At 33.2% G+C, this 14,430-nt stretch overlaps 1 protein-coding gene across 1 annotated transcript; it reads right to left on the bottom strand.

The window, feature by feature from the left end:
- Nucleotides 1–2,242: 2,242 nt before the first annotated feature.
- LOC108329408 (NADH--cytochrome b5 reductase 1) lies at nt 2,243–9,726 on the bottom strand. Its single transcript, XM_017563594.2, has 9 exons — nt 9,381–9,726; nt 6,359–6,500; nt 6,032–6,122; nt 5,848–5,925; nt 4,284–4,364; nt 4,097–4,186; nt 3,117–3,182; nt 2,691–2,777; nt 2,243–2,574 (listed from the first exon to the last, which is right to left on the bottom strand). The coding sequence occupies exons 1-9, from the start codon at nt 9,487–9,489 to the stop codon at nt 2,482–2,484; spliced, it is 837 nt and encodes a 278-aa protein (XP_017419083.1). The 5' UTR covers nt 9,490–9,726; the 3' UTR covers nt 2,243–2,481.
- Between the last annotated feature and the right edge of the window lie 4,704 nt (nt 9,727–14,430).

The raw sequence follows: 14,430 nt of genomic DNA, 5'->3' as shown, positions 1-14,430 counted from the left end.
CACTAGTAAATTTGTCCTCTCATTCTTTATTATTCTTTATTACGTGATGCTCTTTTGTAATAATTGTATAATATTGAAACGAAATATTACATATAAAATATTTAGGATACACTGTTACTATTTTTATTTTTAATGTGTGAATCATTTAAATGTTCACGAAATTTTATAACCTCTACACAAAACTTGCCTGATTTTAAAATGCTCAATTTTAAATTATAAAATCATATACAGTTGTGACTACTAAAATAATTTCTTTTTTCTTTGCACAATCCATTTAAAGAAATATCTTTTTACTCAAGTAATGTTCTTGAGATTACATGCTTTAGTGGGAAAAAAATTGTTAAACAGTTTAACCTTGAACAATTCACTAAACCACTCACATTTTATATACTCAAATAGTTAAAGCCTATAATATGGATTTAATTAGTAGATAGAGCATGATCATAGGTGTAACCCTACCATCATCCAATGAAGAACATAATCTCAACCTCCTAGTTAGTTACCACTGGTTTGCTAGCTATTACATTTCTCATTAAATGAAAAATTTTATTTTTGGTTAAATCCTTTCGGAAATCCTTATTTATATGGGTTTTTCTCAGTTAGATTTTCGTCTTATCGATTTCGCTAATTTAGTCCTTTACAATGAAAATTTGACTCAATTGGGTCCTGTCGTTAAATTGGCTTAACGGGGTTAAGTTTTTTATAACCTGGGACGTTGACGTGGACACTTTTTTATACGTGGCATAAGCAGGGTGTTACGTGAAATTTCCACCACTCAGAAATCCTCTTCCCTGTCCATCACCCATAAATCTTCTTCCTTATGCATCAAACATGTGAGAAGAAATCCAAAAATCAATTTCAAATTACATTTATGAAATTTCATAACTTGAAGAACCCTATACGCGAAACCTAGATGCAAGCCATACTCTGCCGCCTCTTCTTCCAATCTCATACTCTGTATCTTCTTCAATATTCTCATTCTTCCCATCCCATACTCTGTATCTTCTTCAATACCCTAGACAAGGAGTCCCGGCAACTTCTGCATACTCTGAGTACTCCATGGATTGCAAAAACAAAATATGGCACTCTGCCTAAACTTTGATTATCATTTGAAATGTTTAGAAACATAAAACAAAATTGAAATGAGAAAAAGTTATCAAGATTGATTCACCTCGGCGGGAGAAAAAAAAACATGTTCTACTTTTTCTTGGCTTCACTCGCCAAAATGCTCAAAGGCTAAATAATTAGCATAATCTTTGGAATTATTCAATCATTCTAACATTCCACATCCGCACAACGCAAAGAAAATTTCACAAAACATCTAACATATCAAAACGACATCACAAAACTCGCATAGAACCAAAACAACAAATCTTCGCAACGAAATTGAAACGTAACCTTTGACGGCGGTATCTTGTGCCTCGCAAGCAATGCGTCCGCCATGAGCAACGATTCTCGAGGTGGCACGAGTCGAAAAAACGGTTCCAACAGTGGCTCGGAGCCGAAGGCCAGAGTAGTGCGATAGTGCAGCAAAGTTGCGGCAGGCGGTGACGAAAATCAATGGAGAGGTGAAGGAAGGGAGTGTGGAGGAACGAGTGAAAGTTAGGGAATAGAGTTGCACGATGGCCATAATTGCGAGAATCGCAGGTCCACAAGAATAATTGTGGAATCAAAAGAGTGTTGCATTGTCAACGCCTGTTGTTAGATTGGTAAGGTTGAAGACAATGAACCTTGGGTTTCAATTCTTAGAATTTTTTTTAATTATATATTCCACGTATAAAGCTCTCTCAATGCCACATTTAAAAAATGATCCATATCAACATTCCAAGTCATTAAAAACTCAACTCCGTTAAGCCAATTTAACGGCAGGGGATCCAATTAAGTCAATTTTTCACTTTTAAGAACTAAATTAGTAAAACCAATCAGACGAAGATCTAACTGGAAAAAACCCATAAAAATAGAGACTTCTAAAGGGGTTTAACCTTTATTTTTTTACATACTAAAAAGAAAAAATTATTACTATATGAAAAATTAATGGTACAAACAAGCATTATATATATATATATATATATATATATATATATATATATATATATATATATATATATATATATATATATATATATAACATGTTTTTATCCATTCCCATGAATTAGTACCTTCAATCTTGTCTAAAAATTGAAGACTGATTTTAACTCAAGATCTTTGCATCTGTCTGAAAAATATGCCAAAGTGATAAAAATTTTAGTCAAAACTAATAAGTCTAATTTATAAATTGCAACTCTAGAACAGGGTAATATTATCAATCTCATTTCATACAGAATCAATTATTTCAGACTTCAACTCTGAATTTCTGTGCTAAATGCAATGTTGGATTCTTCACATATTCATAGCCAGGAAAAATAAAACAAATTGTTGTTCTAAGGTTTTCAATGGCCAAGGCCATGAAATGCATGCAATGTTAATCACCCCAATGAAGAATCAGAACTGGAACTGCATCTCAGAAGCATATTCAAGAGCATCAAGGTTTGCAGCCATGGCCTTGTTCATAGGTGGTGGCCCACATCTCAGGATCTGAAAATCCGCAAGAGACATGATTAATCAGTTATCTTCCTTTTCACGTGATGATTAGCAAAGAAAACATGGTAACACCTTTTTGCAGTAATATGTGAAACAGTGAAACAATTTACCTTAACATCAGGGGCTGGAGCAGGGCAATGTGCTTGAATCATCTCCTTAGTCACAAATCCAACACCACCATCCCAAACCTCCGGGGGCTAGGCAGATTACATAACATAATTCAAGGACACAACATCAAAACAAATAACCATTAGATATAGCTGTTAAGAATTATAGGTTTAGGTTATGGATGAAGAAAAAGAGATAAAGATAATGGTCAAGTTCCACTAATTTATTCCACAAGTCCGATGAAGTTTTGTCCTTGCTGTAAATTTATAAACAAAATCTTGAAGAACTGCATTTTTATAATCTTCCTGGCACTTTGTTATTCGATGCCATCAAGACCAAGATTTTGCATGGTCCTTCCAAGAAACAAAGCAAAAGCAACAAATGAAATAGATAAGCAAATTATAGTTCCATGTGCCATGAGAACTAACCTGATTTAAGACGTAGTATACTTTGAATTGATCTGGATAGTTAGAAGCAAGACCATCAAGTTCTTCCTGTACATACAAATAAGTGGACTTTCATTGTTGACAAGTTTCAATATCATGGGATTGCCGGTGAGAGAAATTTGTGGTAAAAACTTAGTCTATGATGCATTGACAGAAAGAAATAACAGCTGAGAAAAGTAAATATATGCTGTGCAGGAAAGCAGTTGTTCAATTCTTTCACTCTATAAAAATTTATAGATTTCTACAGTATTGGAAGGCACTCAAAAGCTCCTTCCATGAGTATAATGCTTGCTCCTGTGCGCGAAAAATGTATGGAACACTAACTGTCTGTTTACTTAACAAAACGTTGTCTTATTTCATTAGTTGTTTTTTCAATTTTAACCATAAAAATGTCACCTTGATTTTGTTTTGTCCTTTGTTTTCAAAGTTTTAGGTAGAAAACAGTGTCAACAATCAAAGTTTGTCTTTCACTGTTTCCTATTCAAAACATCAAAAATAGAAAACAATATGGAATTTTTCTATATATGGAATCAAAGTTTGTTATTGTTAAGAAGTGAACTTTAAGCCTAACTCAACTCCACAAAACCGGCTTGTAAGGTGAAGTTTGCACCCTCACTTATATACTCTAAATTGGCACACACTCCTCTCACGCTGAGGTATATTATCATTAGGATAGGCTATAATCGGGCTCTGATACCATGTTAAGAAATGGATTTTAAGCCTAACTCGATCCCACAAAACTAACTTATAAAGTGAGGTTTGCACCCACTTATATACTCTAAATTAGCCTTATCTCTAGTCGATGTGGGACGTTCCAACAGTTATTTAATGAACAAAAATTGCACTTTCATTCAACATAATGTCCTAGAACTTATAGCCGCCGCGAAGCAATGCATTAATCACATATTCTCAAATTAAATGAGCAATGTCATATACGAAATGAAAGGACAAATGTTAATTACCTTCAAAAGAATATCCTCATATGTAACATTGGCGTAGATAAGATGTACTTTGGTCTTGTCATTAGGGTTTTCTAATATAGCTCTAGCAACCTTCAGCCACAAGAAACAAACAAATTAGTTACACAGAACTGTGTGATAGGAATTTCCTCTTAATGATGAACAAAAGACCAGTGTGTTAATGACATACTTGGAACATTGGGGTGATTCCCGACCCTCCAGCAAGCATACCAAATGCCCTGACCTCACCAGGTTGATATTTAAAACGTCCCTGGAAGCAATAATGTTAAAGTCCAACTATCTAAATAACAAGTCTTTCATTTTGTAGCAGACATTATGAATATGGTGAATATGGAAATGCATACAACTAAGTAAAAAAAGAGGGAAATGAAAATTTGCTTAACACAAATGGAAAATGAGAAGAAGAGCCTACAAAATTGCTAAATCAAAGGGATTATCTATGCAGAGCCTACAAAAATCACTTGGATCTAAGAAATAGACATGAAAAATTAAAGACTAGCCAAAACCATGTATGTCACTATCAAATATTCATTGCAAGTTTACAATTACAACTAAAGTTGTTGGGGCAGTCATATAATATTTTTAAAATATTTTCAAAGACTAAACATATGCATAGTCCCTTGTAATATATAAATAAAATTTAAAATAATAAAGTAAATCAAATTGAAGCAAACTTGCTTTCAGTTTGTTTTTTTTTTATTTCATCACCTTAATCTAAAAGAAGTTAATTTTTCAATTTATTTCACCTAATATCAAGAAAATACTTTTCAAATATATTTTTATTATATATGAACACACAATATGGACATCATAACTTTACAGTACAGAAAAATTTAAATAATGGTAAAATATTTTCTATTTTAACAAATTATTTTCCCCATTTTTTATTCATTTTATTATATTTGAACAGTGTGGCAACATATTGTTAACAAAATGCAACAAAAAAAGGACTTGTTTGGCTGGACAAAACGTTTTCTGTATTCATTACCTATTTTCACCAATAAATAACTACAGAAATATCACCTAGTTCTCATTTTGTTTCCGATTTTCAAATATCTGTACACAAAATGGCGAAATGAAATCCTTGAAAACAGGAAACAAGGTAGCATTATTTTAATTACTACGTATTAGTGATCCCACTTTTAAGGAAGTTGCTAAGAGGGGTCTCCTGGTAAATAATATCTCCGAAGATTTTAGTCTCTAACAAAGCTGAATTATGTCAAGTGATCCATTTAACTGACCTTACTTAGTGAGAAAAGGCCTTTGATTTTGTACTTATTTGTGAAAGGGTGTTGCTTCCTTCACCCCATAATATATAAAGTGACTAACCTGTCCCATTATAACACCTCAATCAATTCGAAACATATTTAAGAACATGTAATTTGGGACATTTTCGGATTATGCAATCCGGAATTATCCCAAGTATATTTCGTATTATATAATTTAGAACTATATTCCACGTTATGTAATCCAGTATTACATAGTCAGAAATATTGTTCTAGATTATACAATCCAAAATACTGTTCTGGATTAGTCAAAAATATTATTCCAGATTACATGATCTAGAATATTCCAGATATATTATAACAAGGGCACATAGGTCATTATTATAATATGGGGGTGGGAGAATAAAGTATGGAAGTGGCGGAAGAAAAATATTTGTGAAAACAAACCAGAGAGTTTTCTCAAACCAAAATAGTCCGTCCCTCTTAAATGGTAGAAGAAAGATTTACCTTGGGTCCTCTCACAGCAAGGAAGTCACCAACTCGCAACTCACGGAAATGGTGAGACATCCTACCTTGTGGGTACATCTAATAATGCATATTTCAGACAGAAAACCAATTAGTCAAGGGAGAGAAAGAAAAATAATAGAGAGTTAGGAAAAGCATAAGGATGAAGAATGGATTCTGAATATACCTTAATAACTAGTTCAAAATGTCCAACATCAGAATCCAAAGTAGTAGGGGTATACGGTTTGATAACCTCTTCACCTTGTGCATCTTTACCCCTGTTTCAAAAGTTGTTTGTTCATAATGTGTCAACAAACATTGATAAAAAACTAAAAAAGGAAAGAGTTTCGCCATAAATATTAATTATCGAAGTAATGATGCAATTGCAATAGCTATTCTCAGCAAGTATTTAGAGAACAAATTGTGCAGATACTGAATTAAACACAAATACAAGTTGAACTAATCAGTAACAAGGAAAATATACAAAAAAAATAAAAAAACCAGACAACAGAACCTGCAACTTATGTGTTGCCCAATTGGAAGACCCAAAACAGATGTAGGTGTTGGGAGGGCAAATGTGAACTTTGCAACATTATGGCTCAGCTGTGACCGCTTAACAAGTTTGAACTGTTTAAAGTTCTCCGGATCCAAGCAACCTATAAGCATGTGAAAGACATGAATTAACACTTTTAAGTATATAGTATAACCAAATTTAGCATGTCCAAAGGTTAAGTGCATTTAGTTTTACATTATTTCAGGCTGCCACCAAGCTTTAGTATAACTTAAATTCATAGTCAAAGATTTATTTAAGATATTTCACTTTCTGAAGCGTAAACATGACTCCATGTAATGAGAAATTCTATTTTCCAAGAACAATGGACTCAGTGAAGAGGAAAGTACAATTTTTTGGCCAACTCAATCAGAAAATACCACTGCCAACTCTATCAGACACAGCATGGTCACCCATTTATGTAATTAGTGATGGACTCCTGAATCATGACCGTATAATTCTGCTGAACAACCCCTAAGTCACTAAAAGGAAACACAATCAATCCAAACAGAAACTCTACTTTTGGAACAGAAATATAGAATAACCACAAGAGCAACCAGCGTGTAATAAACCTAAACTCAGAGCAAGGTTGACTAATAACAGGTAAAAAGCTGAAAGTTTTCCTTATGATTCCAAAAAAGTTAATATAAAAAAAATCGTGTGCTAAAGCATTACAACAAAAAAATAGATAGAAAACCCCAAACACATGAGACATACTTTTGACATGAAAATTCTGCCAGAATAAGAGGCCAACATATACTCACTGATCAGAAAAACAACCAGCCAAAACTAACGTAGGGAAAAACATGCAACAACAAGGTGCATGAACAGAAAATAAACCCAAAATATTACACATCAGATCCATTCCAACGAAAATCATACTGAACTTACTACACAAACTCAATGAGCACTCTCCAACCAATAATACACAAACTGAAGCGGTGTAGGGCTGGTAGGCACACTGCTTGAGATAGAAGTATGGGAAATATGCTTAGGAGAGTGATTCATCTCTTAGAGCATTCATTAATTTATAAGAGTTCCTTATATCAAACATACAGAAAAGCGAAATTAATCCTACATATAAAGGTCAGGTAGGTCATGGTAGAGAAGCAATGTGGAAAGAAAATAAAGATACTAAGGACAAATGGAGGTGGTGAATATAACTCAATAGAATTTCGAGAGGTATGTGATCAATGGGGTATTTTTGATGGGGTAATAGTTCCATATACACCCCAACACAATGCAGTAACTGAAAGGAGGAACATAACTGTGATGAACATGGTGACGGCTTTGCTGAATAGAAAGTTATTGCCAAATAATTTTAGGTAAGAAGCTATGATTTACATCTTGAATAGAAGTGCAACAAGGAGATTGAAGTGAACAACTCTAGAAGTGAGGACGGGAAGATGATCATTTAATGGTATTTGAGTCTTCTTGCTTTAAGCATATAACTGAAGAGAAAAGGAAGTCATAATAATATAATCCGATCCAATTTGGAGAGGATCGGACTTTAATCTTGGTCAACAAGACGAGGATGGTGTAGAGAAGTGTGATCAACACTCTGGACAAAAACAATCTTTTGTGAGACCACAGAGAAATAGGGTGCCACTATGGTGATTGCCTGATTTTGAAAGGTTCTCAGATAATGCATTAACAAGTGAAGGAGAGTTGCTAAACCAATTAACTTTGAAGAAGCCATTAAAGAACAGAAAATGTGTAGTTTCTACGATAGTGGAATTGAAGTCGATTGAGAAGAACAATACAGGGGATTTGGTACCTCCACACAAAAAAGCCTATACCAGTGAAATGGATCTACAAAATCTAGGTGAGTCCAGATGGATCAATTTCCAGACATGGAATAGGAGAATTGATTCATTCTTATCTGAAAAAGGCTTTGTGGAGTGCAAAAACGAGTACGAAATCTATGTGAATGGAATAATGGGTACAAGCAAGAGATTGTAGAATTCAAAAGGAAAATGAAACAAGAGATTAAGATGATAGATTAGGGAAACTCGTATTTTTTGGGCCTGGAATCTCTATATATTAGTAAGGGATTGTTTCTTCATCAAAAAAATAAGGTGTGCATGTGACGTAGTGAAGAGATTCAATTTCAATATGCATAACTGTAATCAAGCTAAAACTCTAGCAGAATGTAGAATTCCACATACTCAGATTGGTGTGAGACAAAGATGATAGGAAGAGTACAGGTGGCTATGTTTTTCAGCTATGAAACACTGCCTTATCATGGTGTTCAACAAAAAAAACATTCAGTCGTAGCTCTTTCGTCGTGTGAGGCAGAATATATTGTTGCATCACCAGGGGCATGCCAGGCTGTGTGGCTTCAAACCTTACTCGAGCACATGAACTTGGAAATGGAAGAACCAATGAAACTTGCTGTTGACAATATTTTAGCACTTCCCCAAGCCAAAAATTCAGTAGCACAAGGAAGGAGCAAACACAGAGACAAGATTGCATTACTTGAGAGACCAAGTGAATAACGGGAACTGGTCGATTGAAAGACAGAAGATCAAATAACAGATCTCCTGACCAAACCACTGAAGATTGAAAACGCTGTAGCTCTTAGTAAAAAGTTGTATCATTGAGAAGTATGAATTAAGGGAGATGGTCATGAATAATTCAGATTGCAAAATCTAATAACAGAAAGTTAGTAAGGAGTTAACTGTAATATAAGATCAGAATACGGCAAAAAATTCAATGACTCTTGTTTTCTCTTCTTATTCCCATCCCTTGCAATATGCTTTGAGTAAGTGGTTTTCTCCCCCAACACTATTGACCTTTCTTAGAAAATGAAATAACATCTTTTGAAAAACTAGAACCACCTCGTACACATCAAATTTCATTAAAAAAAAACATTTCGGATCTTCTCTCACTTGTAGAACTAAGACAAAGAAGACCCTTATGAATAAATCAAAAGAGAAAGCACAAATTCCAAATGGGGAGAACATGAAGCTGAAAAAGGTGAAACCTTTGCGCTTCTTAGATGAAAAGAGAAAGACAGCACCAATCCCCACAGCCACTACGGCCACGGCCACACCGAGAAGTATCTGATTTTCTGGAGATTGCAGGAAATCCATGATTTGAATGATGAGTGAAGTGATGAGGAAAATGGGCGTGCGAAGGGAGAAGAGGAGACGAAGTAGTATATAAGGAAGAAAATTGAGAAGTGATGGAATAAATAGTATGAAAGAGAAAGGGTATTTATCAGCTTGCTGGTAGGTGAAGGGAGTGAATGGACTTTGGTGTTGAAGTAGTGAACCAATGATGGTCACTGAGGAGGGATCTGGTGCAACAACTACCAATCTCTCTCACTTCTCTTGAGAAATGTGGTACCAAATCAATTTCATCATTTTATTGAATTGAATTTTCAAGAAATAAATTATATTCTACTAAAAGACAAATAAATACAATCATACAATAATTAAATGATAGGTCTGCTTAATAATTTTAAAATATAAAAAAGGGAAAATTGTCTTGAAAAATTTATATTTTATAAATAAGTTAAAAAATATTTCTTTTTTAAATTTAGCTCAAAAGTTTTATATAAGCTACTTTATGTACAAGTTAATTTTAATTGAAAAATATTTTATTTTTCATTGATTAGTTTCTTAAAAATGTTTGTAGAAAAATATTTAATTTGCTGATTTTTCATATATATCAGGTTGTTGATATTTACATTAACAATTTTAACATTAATGTTTAAAGTAATCTTTAATCAATTGACTGTGTATATATATTTTTTTTGTATTTAGAGTTCTTGAAAAAGTAAACTATATTATACTACCAACAACGTTTTATTTTATTCTCATGTTGTCCATTTTTAACCTTTGAAAAGAGTTTGTATTTAAAAATCGATGTGTAAGCATACGACATTGTAGTATATGTTCAAATATAAAAGTAGGGTTAAATATGTTTCTCGTCTCTTAGGCCTTGTTCTTTTGAGTAGATTTGAGGGAGTGGATTTGAGGGGATTTGAGAGGATTTGAAGATAATTTTTTTTGTCGTTTATTTGAGTGAATTTGGAGGTAAAAGAGAGTGAATTTGGAAATAAAATTTGTGAGAATTAGTATAGAATTGTATTGACGTGACAAATTAAAAAAAATTATTTTCAAATTCACTCTCATTTACCTCCAAATTCACTCAAATAAACGATAAAAAAATTTATCTTCAAATCCACTCCCTCAAATCCACTCAAAAGAACAAGGCCTTAAGTATCACACGATTTTTGGTTTAGTCCCTACTCGAAACTTTGATGGTTTTTAGTCCTCATAGTTTTAAAACTCTTAATATTAGTCCTTAAAATTGGACGGCGTTAACTTTTAGTAGATGTGGCAAACAGAAAGGCCACATCTTATGACAGCTTGCCTCTTCACTCTCTGTCGCGTTGCTTGTGTCGTTCGTCTTCTCCGGCAGAGCAGAGCCTCCATCGAACCAGTCGCCGTGTCGGACCTTCCGCTCAATCCAAGGCGTCGTCGGCGACACGAATCGCCACCGGGACCATTGCCAGCTGCGGCGTTGATTTCTCCCCCCTTGCCTTTTCTCCGCGCGCGAGAGAGAAGCTCTCTCGTTCCTCCGCCAATCGCCGCCTGAGAGAGCCCAGCTTCCGCGAGCCACAAACCAGGATGGTCACCGCCGACGCCATCCTCAACAACCGGTCAGAGTATCAAGTCACTGTGATGAGCATTTATTGAGTTTTTTCGCTCCTTTTTCACCTTTAAATAATTTTTATTTTTCAGGACATATTAAATGCTCTAAGAATTCCCCGTGCACTCGTTCTTGAAAGAAGCTTTGACGGACCAAATTTGAAGTATGAAGTAATTGGCAAGACAAAGGAACCACTAAAGAAGCTCGGATAGCTACTAATTGATCGCTTCAGGAATCAGTGTGGAATTGTTTACTGCCTTTCAAAAAGTGAATGTGTTGAGGTCTCTAAATTTTTAAATGAGAAATGCAAGATCAAAACAGTGTATTACCATGCTGGCTTGGCTGCCCGACAGAGAATAACACCATGAACAGTAAAAAAGGTGAGTTATATATTATATCAAAATAAAGAGAATAAACTGGCTTGTGGTCAATTTGAGTTAGGCCAAACTGTTTTTAGTTTTAGGTGAGTCACTGCATTGATTATTTTCCTTTTGCATTAGTTTAGTTTAGCTTAGCATCTTCAAGTTTACTTTTGCATTTCACAGTTTCAGTCATTGCATCTTTCACTCCATTTTATGTTTTATCATTGTATTTTAGTTAAAGCCAGTTTTAGTTTTGCATTTCCATTGCATTTTAATTTCAATAACCATTCATAATTTCTTTCCTTTTCTGCTGTCACTGTTGTTCAGTTTACATGCATTGCATTTTTTATTTCTTTTGCTAACCACCGTTCATTTTCATTTTACGGTTGCTGGTTTTATTGCTGAGCGTTGATTTTTTTCCTTTTAACATTTACTGTTTTCAATTGTGTTTTAGATTTAGCTTTAGTAGTCCAGTTCTACCACCAATTTGCACCAGTTCATATATACATTCCATTTCATACACTGTTTTCATTTGTAGCTTTTCTTTACTGTTTTTAAATTTTGATCTCAAATTTAGCACTAGTTTTAGTTCTGTTTTTCACTTCTGGTTTACTCCCTTTGCACATTGAGGACAATGTGTAATTCAAGTGTAGGGGGAGGGTTCAAATTTTTGCTTTTCTGCCTATTTTCTCAGTGTTTGCAGTTTTAAATTTCTGTGTTCAACCTTTTTTTTTGCTGCATAGATTAAGGATTTCTCTGCTTTGAGAGTCAGGACATTTTATTTACTGTTTTGTGGCTCGCGGAGGCTGGGCTCTCTCAGGCGGCGATTGGCGGAGGAACGAGAGAGCTTCTCTTGCGCGCGGAGAAAAGGCAAGGAGGGAGAAATCGACGTCGCGGCCGGCAATGGTCCCGGTGGCGATTGGTGTCGCCGGCGACGCCTTGGACTGAGCGGAAGGTCCGTCACGGCGATTGGTCCGATGGAGGCTCTGCTCTGCCGGAGAAGACAAACAACACAAGCAACGTGACAAAGAGTGAAGAGGCAAGCTGGCATAAGACGTGACGTCGCCGTTTGCCACATCTACTAAAAGTCAACGCCGTCCAATTTTAAGGACTAATATTAAGAGTTTTATAATTATGAAGACTAAAAATCATCAAAGTTTCGAATAAGAACTAAACCCAAAATCGTGTGATACTTAAAGGACGAAAAACATATTTAACCCTATAAAAGTATTATGTCGATTTTGATGATTATGTTTATTCTTAAAATCATAAGATAAGAAATAAAACATCTGACTTTCAATTATATAATACATTTTTATCATTAATAATGCAGACAAATACAAGTTGTGTCACCCACTTGTCCACTAGCACGCATGGATTATATGTGGTTTAAAATTAAAATAAAAAACTATTTAAATTTTAGAATTTTTGTCTGAATATTTATTTTTATTTTCGTATACAAAATTTAGAATTATTAGATAATTAAAAATCATTTTAACTATACTTTTTGAATGATTATTATAATAAATAAATAAATCACTGGCTGCTTATACTGTGAAAATAATCACATCAGCAAGGTGATAGGCGCACGTGGTTTTCTAGCATTGTCTTCTACGCTGAAACAAAGAAACTTTAACGTTTTAAACAAATCTACACTAAAAGCAAATGTATTTCTTTAGATCTAAAAATAAATAAATTACACGAAAATTACATGTTTACCCTTTATGGATTTTTAAATTAAAATGAGGGCTAAATGGTATTTCCATACATAAAACATCCAATGAAAAAAATGAAATAACTTTAATTTGTATTTTTTTAATTGTCCAAAAGCTTGTTTGTATTTTAGTTGTAACAGTTCAAAATTTAAGTTTAACTAAAACCCATTTAATGTTTGAATCTCCCTTTCAATGAAGGGCATGTGTCCCTTTAGAACCAACAACAAATTCCTTGGAGACTCACACGTCTCTAAATTATAAGAATAAATAATTTCGTTTATCTTAAAAAAAAACTTTTATATATATATAAATTAAGTAGAAAGTATTACAATAGAGAAAATATTCTTCATCAAACAAAGTTGTTATGATATTTTAAAAGTGACAACATCACATAATAAAATGTACAAAGGATAAATTAAAATATAACTTTTACAAATGAAGAAGATAATCTAAAAATAGATTTATATTTCAATTGAAAATTTCAAATTATTTTTAAAATCTATGTTTAACTCAAAAACTATAATAGATGTTTTTTCTTTCTATTATACTTGAATCGAACTCAACATTCATACACACCAAATAGTTTTGAAATTATCTTTTATCTCCTTTTCAAATTTTCTTTACTCTGTGACTATAAGGTAGAATTTTTAGTATTTTTTTATAAAATATACCGATTTAATTAATTATTTTAATCAACATATTTTAATATATATATATATATATATATATATATATATATATATATATATATATATATATATATATATATATATATATATATATATATATATGTGTGTGTGTGTGTGTGTGTGTGTGAAATTATATATACCAAATTATATAATTTATTCTTAATCAATGTATTAACTTGACTCTCTTTTATCGTTGGTTCTGATCCATTAAATTGCTTTTTAATCACCATTTTATTTCAATGGTTTTGTGAATTAATAGGATCAATAAGTGGAACAAACTTTCCATTCTTTTTTTATCAATGACAAGAAAAATTAAAGGAAAAAAGTGAGTATTGTTTTACCTAAATAGGAAACTGTCCCCAAAGGCACGTGACAACATAAGTTGCTATTCTGTTAGGTTTCTGTCTTCATCATAATCATAGACAAAAAATTCCTAGCCAAAGAAAATTAAAACAATATTATTGGTGTAGAAAAGAGGATTAGATTAGTAGAATTTTAAAAAAATATATCGAAATATTCACAATCCACTAGATGATATAATTTAAGATCACTTTCCATTCTAAATAAATAAAAAATATGATGTTCCCAAAATATTTTATATATAGTAT

This window comes from Vigna angularis, chromosome 2, assembly GCF_016808095.1.
Source record: "Vigna angularis cultivar LongXiaoDou No.4 chromosome 2, ASM1680809v1, whole genome shotgun sequence".
NCBI classification, from domain to species: domain Eukaryota; kingdom Viridiplantae; phylum Streptophyta; class Magnoliopsida; order Fabales; family Fabaceae; genus Vigna; species Vigna angularis.
Note: the sequence above shows the minus strand (reverse complement) of the source record. Positions and strands in the feature narration are given on the sequence as shown.

What these genes read in the sequence shown, in the direction of transcription:
- LOC108329408 (XM_017563594.2), bottom strand. Translation starts at nt 9,489, where the DNA reads ATGGATTTCCTGCAATCTCCAGAAAATCAGATACTTCTCGGTGTGGCC. An exon ending in GAATCACCCCAATGTTCCAA is followed by an intron (nt 4,187 to 4,283) that starts GTATGTCATTAA and finishes TTGTGGCTGAAG; the next exon opens with GTTGCTAGAGCTATATTAGA. An exon ending in TATACTACGTCTTAAATCAG is followed by an intron (nt 2,778 to 3,116) that starts GTTAGTTCTCAT and finishes TAATCTGCCTAG; the next exon opens with CCCCCGGAGGTTTGGGATGG.